This window comes from Nelumbo lutea, chromosome 2, assembly GCF_056320005.1.
Source record: "Nelumbo lutea isolate HS-2025 chromosome 2, American lotus-T2T, whole genome shotgun sequence".
Classification (NCBI taxonomy): domain Eukaryota; kingdom Viridiplantae; phylum Streptophyta; class Magnoliopsida; order Proteales; family Nelumbonaceae; genus Nelumbo; species Nelumbo lutea.
The window spans coordinates 1,739,838-1,767,775 of NC_142685.1; the positions used below are offsets into that span (position 1 = coordinate 1,739,838).

The 27,938-nt window shown below is 38.3% G+C and overlaps 2 protein-coding genes and 1 pseudogene across 6 annotated transcripts; 2 read left to right on the forward strand and 1 right to left on the reverse strand.

Moving 5' to 3' along the window:
- The first annotated feature begins 231 nt into the window (after positions 1-231).
- Positions 232-6,718, forward strand: LOC148868033 (chalcone isomerase-like protein 2). 2 transcript variants are annotated; one of them, XM_088969140.1, is made up of 5 exons: positions 232-453; positions 786-869; positions 5,266-5,421; positions 5,504-5,739; positions 6,307-6,718. In XM_088969140.1, coding segments are annotated over exons 1-5 (639 nt in total). In that variant the 5' UTR covers positions 232-452; the 3' UTR covers positions 6,469-6,718. The 2 variants fall into 2 exon arrangements, with proteins under 2 accessions (XP_088825266.1, XP_088825267.1); XM_088969141.1 differs by lacking the exon at positions 232-453 and adding an exon at positions 456-628.
- A 5,804-nt stretch (positions 6,719-12,522) lies between these two features.
- Positions 12,523-14,513, reverse strand: LOC148868034 (RING-H2 finger protein ATL74 pseudogene; annotated as a pseudogene). Of its 3 annotated transcripts, none has more exons than XR_016108360.1 (2): positions 14,332-14,513; positions 12,523-13,820 (listed from the first exon to the last, which is right to left on the reverse strand). The product of XR_016108360.1 is annotated as an RING-H2 finger protein ATL74 pseudogene, transcript variant X2 (transcript). The 3 variants fall into 3 exon arrangements; XR_016108361.1 differs by having other exon boundaries at positions 12,523-14,197; positions 14,332-14,511; XR_016108359.1 differs by having other exon boundaries at positions 12,523-13,364; positions 14,332-14,470.
- A 9,998-nt stretch (positions 14,514-24,511) lies between these two features.
- On the forward strand, positions 24,512-25,702 carry LOC148868035 (G-type lectin S-receptor-like serine/threonine-protein kinase At5g35370). The gene is made up of 2 exons (XM_088968233.1): positions 24,512-25,084; positions 25,175-25,702. The coding sequence occupies exons 1-2, from the start codon at positions 24,512-24,514 to the stop codon at positions 25,700-25,702; spliced, it is 1,101 nt and encodes a 366-aa protein (XP_088824359.1).
- The last annotated feature ends 2,236 nt before the right edge of the window (positions 25,703-27,938 follow it).

Genomic DNA, 27,938 nt, shown 5'->3' on the forward strand with positions numbered 1-27,938 from the left:
CGATAATCATATCATATGCACATATGCTGGGTTATTTAGGCTGTGTTTGGTTTGAAGGAAAAGGGTAGGAAAATCCATAATTATATGCTGAAGTTGTGGTTGCTCGACCTAACTACCAGCCTCAAGCTCCAACAGACCACAACTTTTTTGAAATTTTAAGATCGAATAAGGGTAATATGGGAATAAAAAATTAGCAGTCAAAATAGAAGAAAATGAGATAAATCGCAACTTCCTGCACTAGCTACCTACCACCAGCACCAGGGCACCGGAGAGGGCAGGCAGGAGAGTGTGTTAGTTGGAACATATTAAATATCTCCCTCAACCCAGCAACCCTCCAGAGAACTGGCCTTCCATTCTATCTCTATTTCCATTTTTACCTTTCCTCCTCTTTCGCCCAAAACTCCAAACGAAGAACCGACAAGAAGAAATAACAATCTTCTTCAACAGCAACAAGTAAGTCTCTCTCTCTCTCGCCCAAAGCTCCAAACTCCAAAGAAAGAAAAGAAGAAATAACCATCTCTCTCGCGTGGGCACGTTGAAGATGGGACGGAATGTGGTCGGACACGGCAGCCTCCGTCCCGTCATCGACGCCATCTTCAATCTTGATTGATTAATTAGTGCAGCAGTAGTAATCACTAATCACGCTCACGCCTGTCCATTGTCACAGTCTTACACTCTCACACTCTGATCACTTGCTGAGCTAATGAGATGAAATCTGTCTATTTTGTATTTGTTATTCCTCTTTGCTCACGGGCTTTGCTTGAATTCATCCTGTATATATGCAGTGGGCAATGAAACCGTGATGGTTGATGAGATACCATTTCTACCCGAGATATCGACATCCAAGCCACTCTCTCTGCTGGGGCACGGTAATCCACTCTACACCAGAACTTGTCGCTTCTCCTGCTACTAATTAATTCTTACAACCATCTAAATCAGACGGACCAGGTGAAACCCAAATCGTCTTTCTACGGATTTATTGCAGAAAGTAGAAAGTAGAAAGTAGAAACACAAGAGAAACATCCAACTGAAAGATCATATCAGTTCCAGAAAATAATCTGAACCCACTTTTTTGGAAGTTCACACCATCGTCATTTTTTTTTGGAGAAATCACAACATCAGCATTCAGAATGGATTTTTTTTTTTTTTTATATAAGATTCAGAATAGATTTTGGGAAACGAAGGATACTATTCAATTGGAGGCTTAACATGAAGTTGATTTTTAACACATCAGAGAATTAGTGGATCCAAATTATAAAAAAAAAAAACCTTTATAATTAGTCAGCATCCGTATGGTCTTTATTTTATAAGTAAAATTGAGGATCGAGCTCTATGACATTTCCAATTTCCAATTAAGCAAATCGTCGAAATCCAATTTAATTATTATTTTTTGGGTTATATTTATTTTATCACACTAGAATTAAGTTGCGCTCTAGGGAGAGTGTCCAGTCTTCTATGTTCTAGGTAAATTTGTATTATTTTTTATTGGTCATTTGTTGTATTTGTATTATGTTTAGGTAAAATTATAAAAAACATCTTATTATAACAATTCTATTAATGGCCTTTGTGTTTTGATCCTAACTAGACCTCCCATAAGTTAAAAAAAAAAGTACAATACCTCATTTCCCTTTCCCTTTTAAAAAGACATTGAATTTGCCAAAATACCCTTTTATTTATTTTGCCAAACAACTTTTAAAAAGTATCATATATAGCTTTTCGATGATTTAACTTTGTGCTCGATTATTTGATTGGGAATGATCTTTTTTTTTTAAATTTTGGATAACATATTGTGATCTTTGTAGTCCCACTATATAAGAAAAACCTCAACTGTTGGCCTCAGATTTCAATTTTTGGCTCTTATATTTATAAAAAATAAAAAACAGATAGTTTTTATATCCACATATATAGATGAATGATGTGTCACAATTTGACTTGTCCAACCTAGACTATTCTACAAATAGTCCTTTTATTTGTTAGGTGAAATAAATAATATTTATTCTAAAATGCAAATTACTTTATTAATTAACTATATTTTGAATTGAAGTGGATTATTTAGCCTAATAATATATCATTGAATATCTCTATGTCAATATAATCAATCTTTATTAATAGTTACAACTTAATGTAAATATATCTAATGTATAAAAAAAAATTAAGCATTAGATATAGACAAAGTTAATGAATTTTAATAATTTAATGGAGTAATGGAAAGGAGAGAGAGAGAGAGAGGGAGGGAGGGAGGGAGTATGAGAAGAGTTAAAAGTCTTAAAGGTGATTGGCCACTTGAATTATTTTATTAAATTTTAAAATAAAAAAATAAATAAACCATAAAATAGATAAATGCGTTTGAGAAGAAACTAGAAAGCAAACATTCCATTTTAATATATGGATATAGGTTGACTCATGTCATACTGGTAAAAAACTTTACTCTTTTTCTTTTGCAAAAAGAAATGGTCCTATGCATTGATAAGGCCACACCCTTATTTTTTTTTTGTATTTTTAAATGACATGGCCACTCCAAATCTCCTCCACAATACAAGGCAATAGTTTCTTGTGGGGGTGCAAATGGATCGGATCATGATCCAGTCCGATCCTATTTGGTCGAATTCAGGTCACCCGTATTCAGATATTCAAATTGGATCGGATAATAATATTCGATCGGAAATTGGATCGGATTCAGATCGCTACTATCTGATCTGAGAAGATCCAATCCGATATATGTTTATATTTATTTATATAAATATATATATATATATATATATATATATATATATAATACATATATATGTTATTATTTATATTTTTATAAATTTGTTATATTATTTATTTTTTATAAAAACATGTATATATGATGAAAATAATTAAAAAAATATTTACCTATTAAATCCGATCGAATCAAATCTATCATGAACAGTGTCGGATTGGATTCAGATATACCCTTAGTCGAATCTGATCCGATCCAATTGCTTCTCTATTCTTGTGGATAGGTTTGCAAAAATAAAAAAAATAAAAAAAACAGAAATAGACGAGAAAAAAGTTTTCTTGCGAGTAGAGATGTGAAAACAATTTGTGGATAGGTCGGATATGCTGATCACAAATCCACAACATATTGGTAGCCACGTTCACCCAGACCTAGTGGCACATTAGGAACATTGGTTGTAATTGTATTTTACATAACTGATATTTCCGATGTGCAGTTTGTAAGTAAAAAAGAGGTTTTTGTTTAAAAAACATTTGTTTTCGAAAACAATTATTCTTTTTTAGAAACTTGCAATAAGAGAACTCTCTCTTGATATAACTTATACAAGCCTACAAGTAAGGCTGTTCATGGACCGGTTTTGGATTCAATTCTGTCCGGTCCAAAATTAATTTGAACGGATTGAATGGAACCAAAAGACATAGTAGATTAGATCGATCTAGTCCAAAATATTTATTAGATTGGATTGGACCTGGTCCATTTGTAATAAATTTATATTGGATTTGGTTGAATTAAGCCAATATCTGACCCATTGATATAGGATAAGAATATAGGTGTCAATGGACCGGGTTTGAGTTAAAACCAATCTAAAATCAAATGAATTTGAACAAATTGGATGGTCCAAACATTGAATTGGACTGGTCTAAAATGGTCTAAATCATGGGTTTCAAAATCAGATCGGACCGGATAGTCAGATCGGAAAAGCCGAGAATTGGTCAGGTGACTGGTTCTATTTTCCCCCAAAACCGGATTTCCCCCCAAAACCGTTGATTTTGGCCAGTGAACCGCCGAATTGGGCGGTTAACCGTTCGAACGGTTTTGACCGTTTTTATTTTTTTGATTTTCTTTTTATTTTTTTATCAAAACAGGCCAAGGGTTCAATTTGAACGATCAAACCGTTTGACCCAATAACCAAACCTCTGACCGGTTCAATCACCAGGTCAGTTTTAAAAACTATGGTCCAACTTATTCATTGAATTGATTTGAACCTAGCCCATTTATAATGGACTCACATTGGACTGAATGGACAATCCAATCGACACCCCTACCTACAAGGATGTTTTTCAGGGGAGGACTGTCTCTGAGTCTAGATATGCTACCGATGCTATCCACAAGACACTAATGTGCGGCTATAGTGTCTTGTTGGTAGGTATAGGTAGCAGATCGGAGCACGTCCACTTCAGCTTTTTTAAATAGTTCATGTGGAGCACTTCAAATCAGTTGATTGCCTGAATCTTCAATATAGCCCCGACCTAATATGAGAAATGCTAGTGGAAAATTGAATAATGGGTTTTTGCGATTCTTGGTTTTTCATGGGCTTGGGCCAAGATGAGCTCAGTCCAATCATGTAAAAATTATGTATTCATTTCGGCTGTGTTTGGTTTTGTAGGTGTTTATTGAAAAAACACTATATCAATATAACATAGACATTTGTATTTATTGTAATATGAAGTATAATGAAACAATTTTTTGGTTTCACCCTTCATCAAATAAATGGTAAAAAACTGAAACACTTTGACTTTTGTGCATGGGGCATTTAGGGAAGTGTCAAATTCTTGTTTCTTCCAATGCCTCAGCATTTATTGAAACCAAATATTGATGTGACACACTTTAATGGGTATTAATTTGAGGCGGAGAGTAAAAAATGCTTAAAGTGAAGCCTAACCAAACAACAAAACATGAAACGTTTAAAGTGAAAAAGTACAAATAAACGGTCTATCCATAAACACTCACGGAACCAAATACATAGACCTTTTCCTTCGTTTCTGCACATCTTATTCTTTTCTTTTATTTTTATCCCATAAATTGATCGGTAATTGTAAACATTAAGGCCCCGTTCGCTTTTTGGTAAGGAAACATTTATCTGAGTAAATGTATTTACCCATGTTCTTTTATTTACAGGATAAATAAGACAATAACCATTTTAGTCATAAAAATCCATTATTAAAATGGAGAATTTTTTCCACCTGAAAAATGAATATCACTTAATGGGATAGATAATATTCAGGAAAATAAATTTTTCCTAATTTCCACACAAATCTGAAAACTTTGTTTAGGTGGAACTGGTCTCTCGCCCCCACCCCTTACCCTTGCTTTATATTTCTATATTGTTAATAATAATAATAATAATAATAATAATAATAGTACTACGACCATTTTTAACATTTTAGAGTACAGGTTAGAGAATAGAGGGCGTTAGGTATCCCAAACAGGTTGGTTTGAACTTGATGGGTTTACAGTTTAGATTACAAAAGTTGGGCGTTTTGATTTGTGGTTGTGGGTGGCAGGCATTACGGACATTGAGATACATTTCCTTCAAATCAAGTTTACTGCAATTGGGGTTTATTTGGAACCCGAGGTTGTGGCTCATTTACAGCAATGGAAGGGCAAATCAGGAAATGAACTCGCCCAGAACGATGACTTCTTTGAAGCCCTGATTTCAGGTAAGTGCAGTGGGGATTTCTGGTTATATTATATATTATTTCCATTATTAACCCATAGGATGGATCATGGATGCATTTGCAGCTCCGGTGGAGAAAATTGTGAGAGTCGTGGTAATCAAGGAGATCAAGGGATCACAGTACGGGGTGCAGATAGAGAGTGCTGTGAGGGATCGATTAGCAGCGGTTGACAAGTACGAGGAGGAAGAGGAGGAAGCTCTTGAAAACATCATCCAATTCTTCCAATCCAAATATTTCAAGAAACACTCTGTTATCACTTACACTTTTCCTGCTGCTTCCCCTGCTACTGGTACTGCTGAGGTAACTAATCAATAATTATTCATCTCCATACGCCCATACTAATGACTCATCAGCTTAGCTTAGAGGATCTCATCAATCATCTAACATTCTCTAACCATTAATGCTTTTAATAAGGGTGTTTTCGTCTTTACACATGAAGTTGGTTTGGTAATGAATTAAAAATTATTTAAAACACTAGCTATGTTTTTGAATTGCAGTTGATCCAGACAATCAGACCGTTCAATTGTTCAGTCAATCAATTCCATTTTACTGTAAAACTAGTGTTTGACCAAAAATCATTGAATTAATCAGTAATTCATTCATCCGGGCAGTCGAATTATCGATCTGTTCAATATTTTTTAACCATTTTTTAGATTTTAATTATTTTTATTTTTTAAATTAGAATTGACCACTCATTCGAACTGAATAATTAAATCGACCCAAAAACTGATGGCCAGAACAGGTTCCACATCAGTTTTTAGAACCATGATATAGATGAGATGCATATGCGAGTTCAATTACCAGAGAGTATGTTTGGCATTCGTTATATAAATGCTACTAACGCATAGCTTCGTGTATGCATGACAGATATCGTTTTCAACAGAAGGAAAAGAGGAGGCGAAGATCAAAGTGGAGAACGGCAATGTTGTGGAGATGATCAAGAAATGGTATCTGGGTGGGAGCAGTGGAGTGTCTCCTACCACCGTCGCATCCTTAGCCAACAATCTCTCCGCGCTGTTATCCAAGTGAAAAGAATATGCTTCTATTTTGTGTCCCATATAGTTAGAGGCTTAGCTGTCTGTTTTGTTCCTCAGTCCATAGAATCATATCTATGTTTGCTTTGCTTGTTACTTTCTTCTTCTTAGTTCTGCCTACGCCCACGTAAGTTCGTTTGCATTAGGTACACACATAGAGCCCATCTGTTCTGATTTGGACTGTTAACTAATTATAATTAAGATGTGTCGTTGTGCTTAGACATAAGACAGCAACTTTTTCTTCACTCAACTGTTCCCTCTTCCATATGCACTTAATTTGTGCCCTTCCATCATCACTAATTAGTAATTATCACACGTGGAGCCACATTACAATTTTTTTTTTTTTTTACATATATGTTGGTTGGGTAGGACTCACTTCTACTGGTGAAGAAGCCCACCTGCCGTAGAAGTCATCATCAGATTGAATGAGATGGAATTAAGGAAATATGGCCATATTGGAAAATAATAGATCCTACTTCATCCGGATACATTGTCACATGACAAGAGATCTTTCTCCATCCTCAATATGTTTTGGATTAATCTCGATTTGATTCTCGTAAAATTTGTCCTTACATCAATTCAAGCTCACATAATTGTTGTGAGAAACTGAGAATAACGTTCCGGACTCCCTCTAAAATTCTTTTACATCAATCAATCAAATAAAAAAATAACATATGGTGGGTCCTATGATGCGCGATGTATATATATATATATATATCCAAACTCAAAAATCACACTCCCCAAAATAATTCAAACCGTGCAAGAAATTAGGCTTCGGTTTCAAATTTAGGATTCCATTAATAAAATATTAAATCCATCTGAAATCCGATTGGATTTTGGAATTTCAAGTCATATTCCAATCACTCAGATCATATTAAGATGCAATGAAATAAAATTAAACCAATTAAAATAATAATTTTTTAAACTTATATTTAATAAATTAAATATTAAATATAGACACGGTGATTATACTTCTGCTTCTCATGATTTAGCCTGAAAAATATCAGATTCTCCCGCTGTTGGGCTAAAACCATGGTTTCCAAAATCGAACCTGATGTAACCGTTTTCGGCTACGTACCAATGTTTTGTGATGTAAAATTTTTTGGCAAAGTACCTCGTTATTCGACCCGGTGGTGGCGTACCTTAGTGACGAGCTACTTGGTGGCAAACTGCCTGGTGGCGAACTGCCTTGGTGGCGAACTGCCTGGGGGCGAACTGCCTTGGTGGCGAACTGCCTGGGGGCGAACTCCCTGGTGGCGAACTGCCTGGGGGCGAATTGCCTTGGTGGCGAACTGCCTGGGGGCGAATTGCCTTGGTGGCGAACTGCCTGGGGGCGAACTGCCTGGTGGCGAACTCCCTGGTGGCGAACTGCCTGTGGGCGAACTGCCTGGTAGCGAACTCCCTGGTGGCGAACTGCCTGGGGGCGAACTGCTTTGGTGGCGAACTTCCTTGGTGGCGAACTGCCTGGGGGCGAACTGCCTTGGTGGCGAACTGCCTGGGGGCGAACTCCCTAGTGGCGAACTGCCTGGGGGCGAACTCCCTAGTGGCGAACTGCCTTGGTGGCGAATTGCCTGGGGGCGATGGAGTTCTCGGAGGTCCCTCAACTGCCTCCACCTACAAGGAGGAGGAAGAGATGGAGTTCTCGGAGGTCCCTCAACTCCCGCCACCTACAAGGAGGAGGAAAATATGGAGTTCTCGGAGGTCCCTTAGCTCCCGCCACCTACAAAGAGGAGGAAAAGATGGAGTTCTCGCAGGTCTCTCAGCTCCCGCCACCTACAAAGAGGAGGAAAAGATGAAGTTCTTGCAGGTCCCTCATCTCCCGCAGCCTACAAAGGAAAGAAGACCACCTCATGCTGAGGGCAGTCAGATTGCGCCGCACCAGGGAGCTCCAACATTCTCTAAGGCATCGACTGCCTAGTAGGGAGTTCGCCCCCAGGCAGTTCACCACCAAGGCAGTTCGCCCCCAGGCAGTTCGCCACCAAGGCAGTTCGCTCCTAGGCAGTTCGCCACCAAGGCAGTTCGCCCCCAGGCAGTTCGCCACCAGGGAGTTCTCCACCAGGCAGTTCGCCCCCAGGCAGTTCGCCACCAAGGCAATTCGCCACCAAGGCAATTCGCCACCAAGGCAATTCGCCCCCAGGCAGTTCGCCACCAAGGCAATTCGCCCCCAGGCAGTTCGCCACCAAGGAGTTCGCCCCGAGGCAGTTCGCCCCCAGGCAGTTCGCCACCAAGGCAGTTCGCCCCCAGGTAGTTCGCCACCAAGGCAGTTCGCCACCAAGGCAGTTCACCCCCAGGCAGTTCGCCACCAAGGCAGTTCGCCCCCAGGCAGTTCGCCACCAGGCATTTCGCCCCCAGGCAGTTCGCCACCAAGGCAGTTCGCCCCCAAGCAGTTCGCCACCAGGCAGTTCGCCACCAAAGCAGTTCGCCACCAGGCAGTTCGCCACCAAGTAGCTCGTCACTAAGGTACGCCACCACAGGGTCGAATAACGAGGTACTTTGCCAAAAAATTTTACATCACAAAACATTGGTACATGGCCGAAAACGGTTACATCAATTGGCGTCGTCTGTGGGATCCCGTTACAAAAAGCTAAGTTCTCATCCTACCAAAGCTTAGTTCTCATCTTGCCAAAACTAAGTCCTCACTTTTTAGAAATCGAAGCTATCGCTTTATAGTTTACATTTTTTATGAACTCAGAGACTATGCAGGGAGCTAACAGACTAAGTAGCTCTACCAACCTTACTTTCAATTCAGATAATGCCACATCAGTCCTCTCCGCAAGGTCCCCCTACAAAGATGAGCTCTTCGTGGCTTCCGTGGGAGTTGGCGGCCAACTGACTACATAGGCGCCCTTACTGGTCGAGCCTTCCAAGGCTCCCGTGTGAGCTGACAACCTAAAGTTAGTGGTGTTTCCCCCGAAGGTCGAGCCCCTAGTAGCTTCTTGTAGGAGTAGGTGACCAGCATTACGAAGCTGATGCAGGCCAAGCCTACGGGCCACCTCACTACTTAAGACTCGGTTGCCTCTCCGGCACGGGCAAAAGTCAAAAAAGAGTAGACTACGAGTTGCTCCCAAAAGCCTACGGGGCACATTACTGCTTAAGACCCGATCGCCTCTCCGGCATGGGCAAAAGTCAAAAAAGAGTAGACTACGAGTCACTCCCAAAAGCCTACGGGCCACATTACTGCTTAAGACCTGGTCACCTCTCCGGCACGGGCAAAAGTAAAAAAAAGAGTAGACTACGAGTCGCTCCCAAAAGCCTACGGGCCACATTACTGCTTAAGACCCAGTCGCCTCTCCGGCATGGGCAAAAGTAAAAAAAAAAAGAGAGTAGACTACGAGTCGCTCCCAAAATCCTACGGGCCACATTGCTGCTCAAGACCTGGTCGCCTCTCCGGCACGGGCAAAGTCAAAAAAGAATAGACTACGAGTCGCTCCCAAAGCCTACGGGCCATACTAGTAATTGGATCAGCACTTACTAGCTCATCGACTTACGGGCCAAAAGAAATATACTCCCTTCGCTGAGTTACTATTAGCTCGGGAGTGGGGGGCTATTGATGAGGGTAGATTTGGCCCTCCAGTAAAATTGTGACACATGGCACCTCGTGACAACTAGGAAAACACCCAGCCAACAAACTTACGAAGTTGGTGACCCACCCGGGCACCTGTCTGGCCGGCCTGGCGCGACATGCGCGCGGCCTGACGCGCGCCTGCGCAGCGTGCACGAACTGCACGGCGCGCGTGTGGCCTGCGCGAACTGTGCACGGCCTGCGTGACCTGGACCAGCCTAGCGCATGATCCGGCCAAGGCACCAGCTTGACGACCTGATCTAGACACTGACCCGTCGACTGACACAGGCGCCAGTTTGACGACCTGATCTAGGCACTGTCCCGCCGACTGACACAGGCGCCGACCTGACGACTTGGCCTAAACGCTGACCCACCGACTGACGCAGGCACCCCTCTTGACAACCCGACCCAGGCGCCGACCTGGCCGCCTGACACAAGCGCCAGCCTGACGACCTCAAGGAGTTCACCACCGTACCCCGGTTCTGACCGGATGCGACGAGTCTTACCGTTTGGAGGCTTTTCACCCACCTAACCCGCGAAGACTCCGGTATATAAAGACCTCACCCCCCAAAGGGGAAGGGGATGGAAAAGAAAGGGAAGTAACCCTGCTCTCTAGCTCTCTCATATTATCTTCAAAGCTCTCTACAATAAGAGTGCTAACTTAAGCATCGGAGAGCCCCCACCGGGAAAGTACCTCCGTGACCTCTGATTCAGTTCTCGCAGGTCTTTCAGCTCCCGCCGCCTACGAAGAGGAGGAAAAGATGCAGTTCTCGAAAGTCCCTCAGCTCCCCCCACCTACAAGGAGGAGGAAGAGATGGAGTTCTCGGAGGTCCCTCAACTCCCGCCACCTACAAGGAGGAGGAAAAGATGGAGTTCTCGGAGGTCCCTTAGCTCCCGCCACCTACAAAGAGGAGGAAAAGATGGAGTTCTCGGAGGTCCCATCTTGACGACATCGACAAGCAAGCTGCGAATGACCTCACAAGACATCCGGTCAGTGTAAGAGGCAACGTGCTTTCGCCGACCTGACTTGAATTTGCTTAGCGACCTGCCAGATGTGCTAGGTGACCTCCTCCTTAAGCGGGTTATCGTCTCCGGCTCCCCCGGGATCACGATGCCACTACGACAAAGTAGATCACCACCCCACCTGCTTTGGATGCATTTGGATAAGCATTACCAGCTTATGTGGAGTTTGCCTCTGAGCATGAAACCACCTTCGAATCAGATGGGCCGGTGATCTCGCAACGCTTCATGAGCCTCACGGCAACTTGCCTATATAAAGGAATCCCCTTTCATAGAAGAGGTACGTGCGGTTTTGCTCGCACACACTCTAGCTCTCTAGCTTTTTTAATATCAAACTCCGATTCGTTGATTTAAGCATCAGAGTGCCCACCCTGAAAAAAGCAACCCACACACTCTAATCACTTTTCTTTTACAGCTTGACCAAGCGACCCATCCAATTCAGCATTTGATCTGAATTGGTTCATTGATGCCTTTACCTCTACTGGCATGTGAGGAGAGGATCCTCTTCCACGTCATGCCAACTCATTTAAGTTAAAGTGGTATTCATAAAAATTCACAGGGGGGTTTTGAGTGGTCAAAGCCTTTCTTCTCTTCTGGTATCATAGTTTTCTGGTATTATCAGTTGTTTCTTTACCGACTAACTATTCTTTGAGTTGGCATGATATCATTGGGTCAGATCGGGCCAGTGAAGGATTTGAAAGGAGAATGGGGCGAGTAAAGGATTTGAAAGGAGAAGCACCACATTGAGTTGAGAATTTAAAACCTAACGAAGCTTGCTGCTCGTATTTTAGCCTAGTATACTAAACTTGCAATTATGGACTTACGGTACATTTTTTTCGGGTATTTTGGTGAACCGATCTCCCCATTTGATTAGTGCAGCACCACACTGAGTGAATGAAAAAGTTGGTGGTCGCGAGAATTGACCCTCAGTTGGCTAATTATATTCTATTCATTATTGGTGATCCTTGTCAGTTAATACAATTCTGGCTCAAACTTTTCTTAAGCCCCAAATTTTAAAATTTTATTAAAAAAATACCAAAAAAAAAATACAGGAGAGTACAAGAAACATTCCCTGAACTCTCAAAAAACCATCCCATAAAAGAAAAAAAAAAAACGTTATATGCACCTGGAAATTGGTAAACCAAACTTATCTACTTGATATAAAGTGAACTTCGTCAAGCTTGATCATATTTTAATCGACCCAGCAAGTCTCCCGAGTACCTGATGATTTTCCAATTAATGCATATTATGGCACCAAAATAATATTCAAACCACACAACTTATGCGTGTATTTACCATTTAGAAAAGATTCTAACCTTAAACAACCGAATATATGCATAATTTCCTTTTGTTTTTCTTGTTTTAGGGTACAAACATGAGACATGGCGATGGTTTATTAATAGATATATACAGGTAAATGTACAAATTAATCAAATTCAACCCATCAACTACATAACCCCACCTCCATAGGTAAAAATCCTTCATTTTGTTTTGTTTTCACTATTAAGCTTTTAAGCATTGGACAAGTGGCAAATACTAAGTGATTAATACTACAAAGCCGTGTTGCTCTTTGTTTTTACATTCTTTACATAAAGTTAGCTTTCAATTAAATTAAAAACCAAAACAACTAAAAAAAGAATATAAAAACCTGTACCAAATATAGTATTGGGATATATATAGTCCGATCAACACCATCAACTCGGCTGCGCTACAAGCCTACGACTACTATGAGGCTACTCTGTCGGCCGGACCCGCCTTCCGGCGGCCTAACTCGTTCATCGGCATCTTGAGCATCAGATGTTGTTGGGCGGTCCAGCAATGAATGCCGGCAAGTAGGGCAGGACGAGTGTGACACGAGCCATGTGTCTATGCACTTGACGTGGAACCCATGGCTGCATTCAGGTAAGACACGTATCTTATCTCCGTCAACAAAGTCTCCCAGACAAATTGGGCACTCGGTGGCCTGAATACTCTTCCCCGATCCCGATCCCGATCCATACACCGCTACCGGAATCTGGCGCAATGCTTTCTTCTTAAGCCCAGTTGCAGCTAAACGTGCAGCTGTCTCGTCCGGTGTCTCGAAGGCTAATCGGCGGCCACATCTTAGTGCACAACGTAGTATGGAGTTCAATCCGAGAGCGAATATTAGTGTGCATAGCAAGGCCGCTAGGATGATCACCATGTTGGTGTCGAAGTTTGCTTCACTGGTGTAAGAGTAAGACCCATGCAACGATCTGCTTCCATTGATCGGTGGTGCCCGGGATTCCACGTCTAGGAGGAGACGATGTGGGTGGTATTGAGGTCTCATCCTTGAAATAATAGATGGATATATAGAGCCAGTCGGGTTCCGCAGTGCCGCACAAAAAATCCGATCGATCGAAGACGATTAGAGAATGGAATTCAAAACCCTTAAACCCTTGAACCTAACTAATTTCATACCAATCCAAAGTAACAAGATTGGAGGATTTGTGATTGAAAGGCTGTAATTATGTTATCTGATGGTGATGTAGTCAGGCTTTCTTCTTGAAACCCCAACGAACCGTCAAAGGAAGCGCCACCCAATTTAGGCTAATTCAATCGGAACTTGGTCACAATGCCGGGTGGGGGGATTCAGAAAAGAAATCAGAAGCAGCAAAACCATTTCTCTTGAACTGGATATCTAGGCCACTGGGGACTGCAGAGGAGAACCTTTTCTAACCTACTGTGTCTCAATCGGTACATATACTTTGTCTTCCTTTCCTCCGTGTTACGGATTAATTTGGGTTCTGCAAGGGTGAAGGAAGGATCTTATAATAAATATATTTGACGGCTAGAATCCATGTATGTTAAAATTCAAATTAGAAGCAGGGGAAGAGAATCCAAGTAGCCAACAGAAAAGAGGAAGGTTGTATCTGTATTTGTTTCCTTTTTAATGATTCTTCTTGATCTTTTTTTTTATGTATAGTGGAGAGAGAGAGAGAGAGAGAGAGAGAGAAAGAGTATTTTGAAGCTATAGTAATGCTGTCATGATTCCAAGCTGATAAAGACATAGCAGGGGCATCTTCTGGGTCACCAGGATAAGGCAAAAGGATGGATGAAAGACTGTGTGCGAAGAGCTAGTGGTTATCCAAATTTGGGCCCGTCGACGGTGGATTCCGGCTTCCTAAATGGAAAAATGGTCCTCTGTTCTCAAATTGAACTCCCCTTCTATCCAAAAGCGTAACCAAAGAAAAGAAGACGGCGACGGTGTCGATATTGATTGAGCGGAAAAAAGAGAAAAAATTTTAGAATCTTTACCTGAGCTTCTAGCTAGTGAGCTCCACCGTTGAACTCCGACGTTGTGAATGCCAGCAGCCAGCCGTGATCGTGATTAGTGATACCCACTATTTTATATAATATTTCCATTCTGAGTTCTGAGTACTGACCACACCGAATGTTTTCTGTTCTGTAGGAGGAGCCACAAACGGAGGTAGAGAGGATAAGCCTTTTCGCCCATAGGGCCCGGATTTGGGCTCCAAATGCTGGGCCCGATTATTTTTCGGGTCAGGTTTGAGTTTTACCAAATAATCCTGATGCGAATTTGATATACATAATAAAAGTATATCATAATATTATGCAATAATAATATTAGTATCGAAAAATGAGTTATATAATATTCAAAAATATTTGTCCAAGTCTAGCTTTAGGCCTTTAGGGCTGGGTTCAAGTTCAAGATTTAGGCCAATGGTCAGGTCGGTCTCAAGTTTGAGTCAATATTTTCTATTTCTTAAGAGACAAAACCCAACCTGGCCTGGCCCGTGAACAGGTCTACATGCATGTAAAAGTTAAATTTAATTATATAATGTTGACTTAGTTCTTTACACTATACTTGTACACACACCCTTACATTAGTATATATGGCAGATATTTGTCTTGATTCATTAAAGTTAAATCCAAATAATATGTATGTCTTTGGTTCCGTTTATGTTTTTTCATTCAATGCTTATACTTTATTTGCTTGCAAGACCGAAAAAATTAATAATAATGGTACTGGGTCTGCTCCTCACATAGGGCGTCTCACACGCACAACCTACCATGCATTGGGAACATCTCTCATATTTGTAAGTTATTTTTCACGGGAGATGTTCCCAATGCACGGTGGATGTGCATGTGAAGTGCCCAAGTGTGAGGAGCAGATCTCGTTCCAATAATTACAACTGTTTATGACAAGTAGGCACCACACAGTGAAAACGCCTAACCACTAGGTGAAAATTTTAAAAATAACTTTCCCAAATGGTATGCTTGCACAGAAATCGAAATCACCTTTTGCTATTCTCGATGCATACGAAAGAATATGAGATGAAAACTGCTGAAGTGGTGCCTATGTGACAACGTTCATTGAATAAACGCCCAAAAGGAAACATTGGTAACAGCAATTGTGCAATATGGTAAGTATTCTTATTAATTTATATATATTCTGAATCCTTGTTCTTAAATACTAATTGTTAACACCCTCTATAGTTCCATGGATTTACTTAAACCTACGTTTTTATTTTATTAAAAAACTCCCTATAGTTTGAAACTTATTTATTTAATTGAGCTTTGAGTAAGAAGTACTTGTTTACACCTAAGCCGAGTGGAAATTATTCAAGGGCATGAGCTCATGATTGTTTATTCCAAAAGTTCCTCTAATACTCCTTCCCACAGAAAACAAAATTAACTAAGAGCCAAATAGAGTGGCTAATCGTGTTTTATTAAGGAAAAAATGATATTTTTCTTTTATTTTCTATTGATTAAACTTATTCAAATGAACATTAGAATCAAATTTATCATTTCCAATGAAAGATAAATTAAGTAAACTAATTACAAACTACATACCCTTTTAATGTATGATCATCAATCTATTTGATTTTAATGTTATTTTATATGAATTGAATGTTTTGTGTAGAGGAGTAATTTATTTGAAGTGTCTATAAACAATGTGCCAGAAAGGACAAATTGGTTCTTAAAAATGTTTTGAGCCCACCGTATAATTGATATGGTTATATAATTATCATCATAATAAAAGTCTAGAAATATCATGTAAAAAAAATGCTATTAGACAAAGTTAAGATATCTGATATGTTTTCATCAAGTGATTTAATATCATGTTTTTTTTTGGTAAATCGTAATTCTGTACTCCAAAATTTGCTGCTATTTTAGAATGATGGAAATAATTAAACATTCCCTGGGTTTTCATAAATTAACTAAAATGTACTTGAGTTTATAAGGTGGACTTAAATATACAAAAATGCTATACAAAAATGCTATTCTGATTAAAAGGGGAAAATACTTAAACATCTCCTGGGTTTTCATAAAGGGAAAATGTTAGAGTAGCAATTTTGGGCCTAGTGTTATTTTAGTTTCGGAATTTAAAATGTATCAATTCAGTATCTGAATTTTTAAAATGTGTCAATGCAGTAACTGTAAGTTATAATGTGTTGGACGGTATTTTTGGTTTTTCTGAAGTTCTGATTGATGAATAGCCACATGAAGATGAATAATAAGTGAATAAAGAATGAGCTTTTGATTCTTCAATCATTTAAATAGGACTGGACAATGGCATAGAAGTTGTCACCGAGATTGAAACTGGCGACTCTGGTGTCTGGGAACGTGCGTTGAATCAACATCCGATAAGATAAGATTTCAACTTCTGCTCGTTCTTTTTCCCAGGCAACTGGATTTTGTTCTTAGGCTTCATTATAATTCCTTAGGCTGCATTTGTTTAAGGTATAAATTCAAATTTTATACGATAGAAAAATTGAACCGATTTAGAAAAATTTTATACGACAGAAAATTTTCAAAACCCGTTGATTTTGAAAACTTACATCGACCTTGTTTGGTTGTCTAGGGTGTAAAAAAAGTTACTACTGTTGCTTTTCGCATAAAAACTGGATCTCAACGGAGCAACAGCCACTGCTTTCACCGTTGGACAGATCGCCCGAAAAGCTATTTGAAGATAGATCAAGGGATCGGAGGCTTACAATCGAGGAGAATTCTGATGGAATTCTACCAGAATTCTGCCAGAAAAGTGGTTGTTTCGCAGGTTTAGGATTTGCAATTTCCAGCAGTCGATGATTTGTCGAGGAATTTTGTCAACGAGGTGATTGTCAGGGAGACAGAGCTCTCTGAGTCTCGTGAGACGACCGATTCCTGGAGAAAGGAATCTATCGAGCTGCTGCGATTCTAGGACAACTCTGTTGGGTTTTAATCTTGTGGACTTACATATTTAATGAAACAATTGCATGGATGGACTATTTTATAAATATGCTTAATTAATTGATTCAGTTATGCATAGACTTTAATAAGTAGGTATGGGGTTTAATGGGTGGATACCACATTTGACCCATATAGGCTTAATGGGATCCTATTAGGTCAAAATATAAAGACTCCTAGGTTATGGTTCCCAATAGGTTAAATAATTTCAGCTGCCCTCTATTTTCTTCCCATCAGAGATAGAGAGTTGAGAGAACCTCAAGCAAGGAGGGATTTAATTGAGGAAAACCACACTGTCGACACATTCATTTGTTCATTTATTCCGCAAAGGTTCGACTCCTGCGATGGATACAGGTATTTATATTGGAATTTCCTTGATAATTAAAGCATGATGTATTTTGGGTGCAACAAAGTCTCTTGATCTTTGTTTGTTCATTGTATTAGTCGATTTCTACAAATTCTTGTGATGCAGAGCACTAGTGAGTCACTGGAGAATTGTCACAAAAGGGCATACAAATATTACGAGATCGCTCTCGAGGTATTCTTGAATTGTCACACAAGGGCTATATCGAAAAGGTGCTAAGCAGATTTGGAATGAAAAGTTGTTCGTCAAGTGATATGCCTGTGGCTAAAGGAGACAAGTCCAGTCCCAATCAGTGCCCCAAAATAGACATTGAAATAAAGGAGATGCAAAAGGTTCCCTATGCCTCAGCAATAGGAAGTCTGATGTATGCTCAAGTTTGTACCCGTCTCGATATAGCATTTATAGTGGGACTGTTGGGCAGATATTTGAATAACCCAGGACTGGATCATTGGAAAACAGTCAAACGGGTAATGCGGTATTTATAGAGAATAAAGGACTTCATGTTAATCTATAGAAAATCAGATAGTTTGGAGATCATTGGGTATTCTGGTTCTGATTTTGCGGGATGCCAAGACAGCAAATGATCCACTTCGGACTATGTTTTCATGTTAGTTGGAGGAGCTATATCTTGGAAAAGTGCCAAACTAACGCTCATAGCTTCTTCGACCATGGCTGCAGAGTTCATAGCATGTTTTGAGGCATTCAATCATGGGATATGGCTGCATAACTTTGTCACTGGGCTGCGTATAGTTAATGGCATTAAAAGGCCATTAAATTTATTATGTGACAATAAATCTGCAGTTCTATATTCCAACAACAACAGAAGTTCTGTGAAGTCAAAACATATTGACATCAAGTTTCTATCTGTTAAGGAGAGAGTTCAGAATGGTCATATTTGTATAGAACATATAGGGACAAACTCCATGATAGCGGATCCGTTGACTAAAGGATTGCCACCTAAGGTTTTTCATGAGCACACTACTCGTATGGGTATATGCATGTTTTGAGATACCTTGATTTAGTGGGAGTTTTTCATTTACTTTTGGATGTTTTATGGATTAAGGCATGTTTTGCATATCTACATTTATGCATAATAAAGTTTTATGATTCTTTTCACCATCTACATGTCTGAATATGTTTGTGATTTTTTTGAATGATCTCTTTAAAGAATAAAATAGAACTAGTTGGAAATAGGCATGTTTTGAGATCACATTGCATGTAATTTTGATGCCACTCATCCATACTTGATCTATGTCATTGAATGTGCTGATATGGTGAGCATGAAATGTTTGGTCACGCTTGTATGTGACAAAAGCCGTCATGATCTCATATTAATGCAGGAAATGGACCAGATTGAAACTAAGGATAAGTCTAAAGAAAATAGCATAAAATGTGTACACATAAGGAATTTGCTCAATATAATTGTTTCAGATTTCATATGTAGCCCAAGTGGGAGATTGTTGGGTTTTAATCTCTATTATGTGGGCTTACATATTCAATGAAACAATTGCATTGATGGGATATTTTATAAGTGGGATTAATTAAGTGATTCGGTTATGTAAAGTCCATAGACTTTAATAAGTAGGTATGGGGTTTAATGGGTGAATACCACATTTGACCCATATAGGCTTAATGGGATCCTATTAGGTCAAAATATAAAGACTTCTAGGTTATGGTTCCCAATAGGTTAAATCATTCAGCCGCCCTCTATTTTCTCCCCATCAGAGATAGAGAGTTGAGAGAACCTCAAGCAAGGAGGGATTTAACTGAGGAAAACCACACCTGTCGACATAGTCATTTGTTCATTTATTCCGCAAAGGTTCGACTGCTGCGATGGATACAGGTATTTATATCGGAATTTCGTTGATAACAACATGATGCATCTTGGGTGCAACAAAGTCTCTTGATCTTTGTTTGTTCATTGTATTAGCCGATTTCTACAAATTCTTGTGATGCAGAGCACCGGTGAGTCACTAGAGAATCTCCTCTCGCAAAAGATACCAACGGCCGAATAACACAAGTTCTCTGGTAAGTAGAGTTGACCGTGAAACCAACCAAGTCTTTGTGAACAAGAGAGAGAGCGTCGAAATCTGATGGGTCAAGATTCAGCCCAGAGTGAACCAAAAGGGCGAAACAAAGAAAAGCGAGTAAAGAAAGGCAGAACTGGTAGAGGTGGGAACCCATTTCTATCAATCCCCGATCGGCAGTGCCAAGCACCGGTGTGGATGGATGGCAGACTGGTAGTATTAATGGAGTTGGCTTTAGAATTGGAACTCGCCGGTCGGGGATGCCACCACCACATTGGTGGGAGATGCCGCCATCGCACTGGTTCACTCTTCTTGGATCGAATGAAGACATGTAGTGGTGGACAGAAGAGACACAAGGTAATCGTTGGATAGAGGAAGGTAGATTTACATCGATTTTATCGATGTAAATTTTTCGCTGATTTTCCATGAATATACACTGACAAGGATAGACTTCTACATCGATTGATAAGGTATATTAACACCTCTACCAAATGCCTGCAAAACCAAACTGGGGGTGTAAAATTTATCCCATTTCTCATTTACACTTTAGACAAACACAATCTTAGGCTTAGTTTGAAAAGAGTAGAAATACAAATAGATATAAAATAATACAAAATACAATATTTTGCACTTATATTCCTTCCAAATGGAGCCAGGACGAGAATTTATTTTAATAATTGACAAAGAAAATTAAATAACATTTGAAGAATATTTATATTTTTTCATATCTCACTTAATAACGGTTAAGAGTTTATAGTAAATTGGCATGTTTTGGAAGTAGATTGGCATACTTCAAAATGTGGGGGCCAAAGTGACAGTAGACCAAAAGTCTATGGTATTAATTAGGAATTTAACTTAAGCGTTCCTAGCTTTTAAAACGAACTTGAATATATTTTATACTCATTTTATCTTTCATTTTCTTTTAAAATTTTGAAAAGAATTAACTCCCTTATTTATTAATTCCATGCGAGGATAATCTTGCAAAACTTCCTCAAATTTTCTAACAATTGTCCAAATTTGCATATTGACAACTCAGAACCGCAACTCTCCTCTGAAACTACGGAGGTCGGCACCCCTCTCGTTCTCTTTGAAACCGCCGCAGCCGTTCGTTCTCTCTCCCTCTCAGCGAAGCCGTCGCATGCGATGGCAGCCACTGGCGAAGGGCTCCCTCCCTCCCTTTCTCTCTTCCTCCCCTTCGTCCCCTTCGTTCTCTCGCCCCTCTTTCATCACCACCATTGCTGCAACTTGTAGCGGTGGTGATGAAACAGGAGCAAGAGGGAATGGGGGAGAAAGAGAGAGAGAGGGGAGGAAGAGAAAAAGAGAGAGAGGGAGCCATTTGCCGGTGGCTATCGTCACCTGCGACGACTGGATTCTGGGTTTGCAGGCATTGATGGGTTTGCAGCTACAAACCCACAATCCAAAGCTACACCAGAAGGGCTCGTTGCAGACACATAAGGTGAAGGCAGCCACCGGCGAAGGGGACGAAGGGGAGAAAGAGCAGCCACCGCCTTCTCTGCACCCACTCAACGGTACGACGTCGTCGTCTTTTCGAACAACGCTAAAGCAGGTCTGTGTTGGTGGCTTGCAACGCAGGCGGTGCTGAAGCAGATCTGCATTGTTTGAGAGTCTCCATCTTTGTATAAACAACCTTAATGAATCCCGGGAAGTTGAGTGCACGGATGCGCTCCGACGGTATGACGTCGCTGTCTTTTCAAACAACGCTGAAGCAGGTCGGCGTTGGTGGCTTGCAACGCAGGCGGTGCTGAAGCAGATCTGCGTTGTTTAAGAGCCTCCATCTTTGTATAAACAGCCTCAATGAATCCAGGGAAGTCGAGTGCACGGATGCTCTCCGACGGTATGACGTCGCCGTCTTTTCAAACAACGCTGAAGCAGGTCTGCGTTGGTGACTGGCAACGCAAGCGGTGCTGAAGCAGATCTGCGTTGTTTGAAAACATTGCCGGTGCCGATGTTTACAAGAAGGTGGCTTGCAACGAACTGGCTCGGGCTGAAGCAGACTTAGGCGAGATCAGAAGGGAGAGACAGAGAATTCAGCTTGGACTGTAATTAGCTGCAGAGCACAGAAGCACCATTGTTAGAAGCAACAGTTCAAACCCCATCTCTCTCTCTAATTGAGTGTTTTTAATTAAAATTATCTCATATATTATCTATCAAATTAAAATTATGTTATATTATAAACAAAATAATCAATCTACACAAAGAATCAAAACCAACCCAATTATCAATGATGAAAAACTCAAAACCAAAATCAACATAATCAGTTTTATTTAATCAGATAAAATTGACCCTTTTGATAAGATGTTTAAATGGGCTTAGCCTATTCTTAGATACAAAACAAGCTCAAGCTAGAAAATTTGAGCTTGACCTAAACTTGTGTGCCCAAGCCCAAATTTAATTATAAGTAAAACACGAGTTTAGAAAAATGGAACAGGTACGGATGTTGAATAGGGTGGCATTTGATGTTGTATTTGAAATTCCGTCTATAAATGCCACCTTTGTTGTTGTATTTGAAATTCCGTCTATAAAGTTTTTTTTTTTAGATTTTGAATTTTAAGACTTAGGCCCGTGTTCAGACACATTTCAGATATGGTCTAAAGTAAAAAATACCCCTCTACATTCGGTCTCTCTCTCTTCTATATTCCTGCCATCACCATCGCAAGTTCTCTCGCTCTCTCACCCCTATTTTCCCACCATCGCTGTTGCAACTTGGAGTGGTGGTTCTCTCTCTCTCTTTCTCTCTCCCATTGTCTTCCCACCACCGTCGTTGCAAGTTGCAGAAGCGGTTCTCTCTCTCCCCCCCTTGCCTTCCCGCTCTCCCCCTGTCTTCCCACCACCGCCACCACCGCTGCAACTTGCGGTAGCGGTGGTGCAGTGAGTAGTAGTAATATTAATAATAATAATAACAACAACAACAACAACAATAAAAAATAATAATAATAATAAAATTATAAATTATTTTTACTAATTATTAATTATTTTAATATTTTTATTAAACATTAATTATTAATTTTACTTGTGTTATTTATTATTTATTAACTAGTAATTTCTAATTATTTCGTTAATTTTTAAAATTTATTTTAATTTTTATTTATGTTAAATATTAATTATTTTAATATTTATAGTCATTACTTATTTTTTTTTAATTTTGATCATTTTATTTATTATTTATTATTTGTATTGTTTTAATATTATTTTGAGATTGAAAATTATTTTTATGAGATAATGCAAATTAAACTCAACATTTCCAAATAGTATGTTCTAAGGGTAAAATAGTATAATTCATAATTTTAAAAAGGTTAAGGGTTGATCCAACACAAACAAACTTATGGATGTAGAGCCTCTAAATAATAGAAAAACACCTATAATTCTTTTCAAATTTCAGACAAAAATAATTTTTTAATTTTTTATATATGAAATTTAAGATTTATCAAACACCACCTAAATCTTGGTAGGGTTTTCATATAATCTTACAAGAAAGCTTCTTTTTGTTTGATTTGCAATATGAATTGGAATAAAAATCAATCAGAATCAAAATCAGAATGGTCCATTTGGAATCGGAATTAGAATTAGGATGATATGGAATGAATTTTCATTACCAATGGAGAGAGAGGGTCAGAATGGAGAAATGCAATTCTAGATCCCATCCACTTAAAATCCAATTATAGACCCCTAATCCTATGAATCGATCAGATCCCTAGTTCTAATAAGTAAAATAATTTTGATTTTTAGCTTTTGCTTACTTTTGAAAACACCCACACCCGTACTAGTGTAATACCTTAGTGTGCTCATATCTAACGATTATTTCTCTCTCATCTTCTGTCAAGCAAACACAGAGCAAAGGTGGAGAACTGATCCATCTTTAGATTATTATACTATTCAAATAGATTATTCAGGTGCTACATTTCATGATTCTATGAACAAATGGCCTTCCATTATTACCAGTGTCCTACAAAAACCATATATATATATATAATAAAATATGATGGTCCATGTCAGCATGTCTCTCCTTTGAGAGAATTTATTTATCTATTTTTTCCATTTTTTACATTTATCCTATTTTCTTTTGTTTTAAAAATATAAAAAAGTAACCATTGTCTATTTTGATTAGATCAACAACAAAGTTATACATTATTATATAGAGAGACCTTTGGGTTTTCCAATGCCTTTTATTTTGATGCATGTTATTATAAATAGGTTGAAGTTAAAAATCGAACATAAAACAACAAAAATGAAAATATTATTTTAAAATTTTTAATTTTAAAGTCCATAAACTTCCACTTAAAACTAATAAAACTTAGTAAAAATTAAAAACAGTTCAGTTCCATTAAAAATCAAACTTAATAAACAATATTAAAAATAAAAAATTTAAATACAAAAAAAAAATTTGGTAGTTTTAATTATATTATGATTTAAACATGGGTTTGATATATTGCAAATAGAACCAGTATTATAGTTTTGTATATTGTTTTGTTTATTCTTTCTATTTTATTAGATAAATTTGTATTAATGCATTTTTAATTAATGGGTAAAATACAAAAACCTCCCCTGATGTTTTTGACAATTATAAAAACCTTCCCTATATTTTTATTTTAGCAAAAACCTCCCCTGATGTTTTTGAAAAATTCAACAAATACCTCCATTCCCTGAATAACCAAGACGGAAAAAATTAAAAAGATTATCATTTTTTTAAAATACCTATTTTACCCTTTTACTAATTAGTGTACATCTATTTTTACTAAAATAGCCTCGAACACTGTTCATCTTCTTCCTCACTATGCACAGCGGCAGAACACTGTTCGTTGTCTTCACTGTCCCGATCACCAACGTGTCTACCATGGATGGGATAGACTTCACTAAAGTAATCTGGTCTGCTAACGGTAACAATCCCATTAGAGCCAGTGCAACTTTGAACATCACTGCAGATGGAGATTTGATCTTGCGAGACTTTGATGGTAGTTTGGTTTGGTCAACCAACACAGCAGGGAAGTCCGTCGTCGACATGAACTTGACCGAGACAGGAAATCTCGTGCTCTTCAACAGAAACAACCGAACCGTCTGGCAGTCTTTTGATCACCCAACATACACCTTGGTTCCAGGGCAGAAGATGGTGGTCAGGCAGAGACTCGCGGCAAGGGCCTCATTGACAGATTGGAGTCGAGGTTTGTTTTCACTCTCTGTTACTAGTGAAGTTGTGTTTGCTTTCATCGAGTCGGATCTTCCGCAGGTCTATTTCAAATACTCGCTGGCTGGCAAACTAAGCTATGTAATGATCTTGAAAGAAGGTATTACTTTGTACTCAAACAAGACAAATGAAACGATAATGGATACTTCTCCTTCAGACTCGTTCCTGTGGTTCCATCCAGATGGCTATTTGAAAGCTTACGAGTGGGCGAACGAGTGGCAGGAGGTGAAAGATGTGCTTACAGAAACCATGGATTTATGCAAGTGTGGTTATTGCACGATCTGTGGGAATTACAGTATTTGCTAAAATGGGCAGTGTACTTGTCCACAAGGAATTGATGGAGAAACAAGCTATTTTATGCCATTAGATGATAAGGAACCAGATCAGGGGTGTTCTAAAATTACTCCTCTGTCTTGTCAATCTTCACAATTTCACAGTTTTCTAGAGCTCAAGGATGTTACTTACTTCACTAATGCTGCTTACTATCCAGATATTACAGATACAAGTATGGAGAGTTGCAAACAGTCCTGTTCCTGCAAAGCTGCTTTCTTTCAGTATTATGAAAATGCTTCAATGGGGAATTGCTCTTTACCAGCCCAAGTCTTCTCCCTCATGGCCAACAATAAGAAAATCAGTAATTATAGTGCATCTGCATTCATTAAGGTGCAGAAATCCCCATCCAAAACGAAAACAACCCAGACAGCAATCATTTTAGTATCCAGTCTTGGAGCTTTCTTTTTTGTTTTCCTGGTTTTTAGCATCTGGGTTATTCTATATAGGAACAAAAGAGATGCCGATGAGGGTGAGGAGGATGATTGCATCATGTACCAGGAATGTCCGTGAGACAGCGAATAGTGTTCAGACGCTGTGCACGGTGAGGAAGAAGATGAACAGTTTTTTAATGCTATTTTAGAAAAAATAGATGAACATTAATTTGTAAAAGGGTAAAACAGGTATTTTGAAAAAAATGGTCATCTCTTTAACGTTTTCTATCTTGACCATTGGCCGAAGAGAGGTATTTGTTGAATTTTTCAAAAATAGAGGGAGGTTTTTGCCAAAGTGAAACTATAGGGGAGTGCTTTGTATTTTACCCTTAATTAATTAATTAATAATATTGTTAAAATTAATAATTTTTATGAGTTGGGACCTTTATTGTGCATAGTGCCCATACCACACATGGCTTATATAAAATAGATGGTCCATTAAAAATCATATAAAATAAAAATTATTAGAAATGTAAAATGTAGAACCCGTTTTATCACTCAAACAAAGAAGACATACAAGCTAAAAAGGTCTATGTTGACCCATTTTTGAAGATGGTTCCGATTCATCTAGAAACTTGTAACGTGTGATACACAACATACAACAACAACAACAACAACAACAACAATAATAATAATAATAATAATAATAATAATAATAATATTATTATTATTATTATTATTATTATTATTATTATTATTATTATTATTATTATTAATGTTGATGATGATAATAATAATAATAATACAATTGAAACCAAACAACTATAATTAATAAAAATTACAAAAGTTAATAAAAATATTAAAATTTAGCAAGTTTTTATCTAACAACTATTAAAAGTTAAGAAATTAATAAAAGTAGTAGTTCATAAATTTAAAAAACTAAAATGCAATTTAATTCTATTTAAATATAATCAATATTAATGGGATAATTAAGTTAACCATTTACATTCCATATAAAAATTAATTAAAATAGTGTCATAAGACTCCTACTTAGGGATTTCCATTTATAACTTAGCCCAACTTTGGGCTTAAGCAAATATTTTCTTCTAAGCGAGGTATAGCTTAGATCTACACCAAGCCCACAGGTAATGCGGACAATAGGACTTTATTAATAAAAAATTACTAAAGTTAATAAAAAAATATTAAATTTTAGCAGCTTTTACCTAACAACTATTAAAGTTAAGAAATTAATAAAAAATAGTATTGGTAAGATAATTAAAATTAATTATAAAAAGTAACAAATCATTTATAACTTAGGCTAACCCGATTAGATCTATAAATTTCCATGCTCAAGCAACTATTTTCTCTTGAGTTAGGTCTAGCTCAAACATGCACCAAGCCCACACATAATGCGGGTAGTAGGCTGCAAATAGATCAAATTCAAATCAAATCTTTCTACATCCACATCAACATCTGATTATGAAATTTCTAAATTTGCATGCACATCTTATTTTTATTATGATGGATTTTGAATTTTAAAGTATAAATTTATATAAGTATAATTACTCATAATATCTATGTGTATAGAATAGTTATACTACATATATAAAATAATAATGTTTATTATACGTGAATTTTAATCAAATTGAATGGGGTTAAATCCACATCCAATTGAATTATTAACAACACGCAAGTTCTAACATCTTAATATGAGATAATTGGATTTGAAGTCTAATTGGGTATTGAATTTTTAGAGTCCAACGAGGGCCCAAGCTAAGCAACCCCTAATAAACTCACTTGGAAGTTATATGCATTTATTGTAAATATTATTATATCTTACCCATTTATAAAAATTGAAAATGGATGAATCTTCAACACACCCTGATTTCATATTTCCAAGATTTACCCTCTTAAAATGGTTGAAATCGTCAAGATATCTTGATTTTATATTTCAAGACATTTTGTTGCCCTTTTATAATCCTCCCCTCACATGCCCTCATTTTAAACAAGCAGTGGTTTCTTTTGAGCATGCCCCTCTGCCCTCTGTTATTTCCCTAAACATTTGAGTATAGTAGACCTGAATTGGGCCATTAGAAAAATCTTTGCATTTTTTTGACACTTGGTAGAGATGAAGTGCAAAGTGTTGCTCTAGTTTAGGTTCAGTGATAGTGAGAAGGCGAGCAGTGCCCAAAGGAATTAAATGAATTTGGTTTGCTATAAAAAAAAAAAAAAACCTTATTGTTGGTTTCTTATATATATTGACTAATAAGAATATTTTTTTATGGATCAAGTTCATAACATATTACCATTCTACGAATTGGAAAAGAAGAAAATATAATCCAATAGAACTTATGAACAATAGCACTAAACCATGG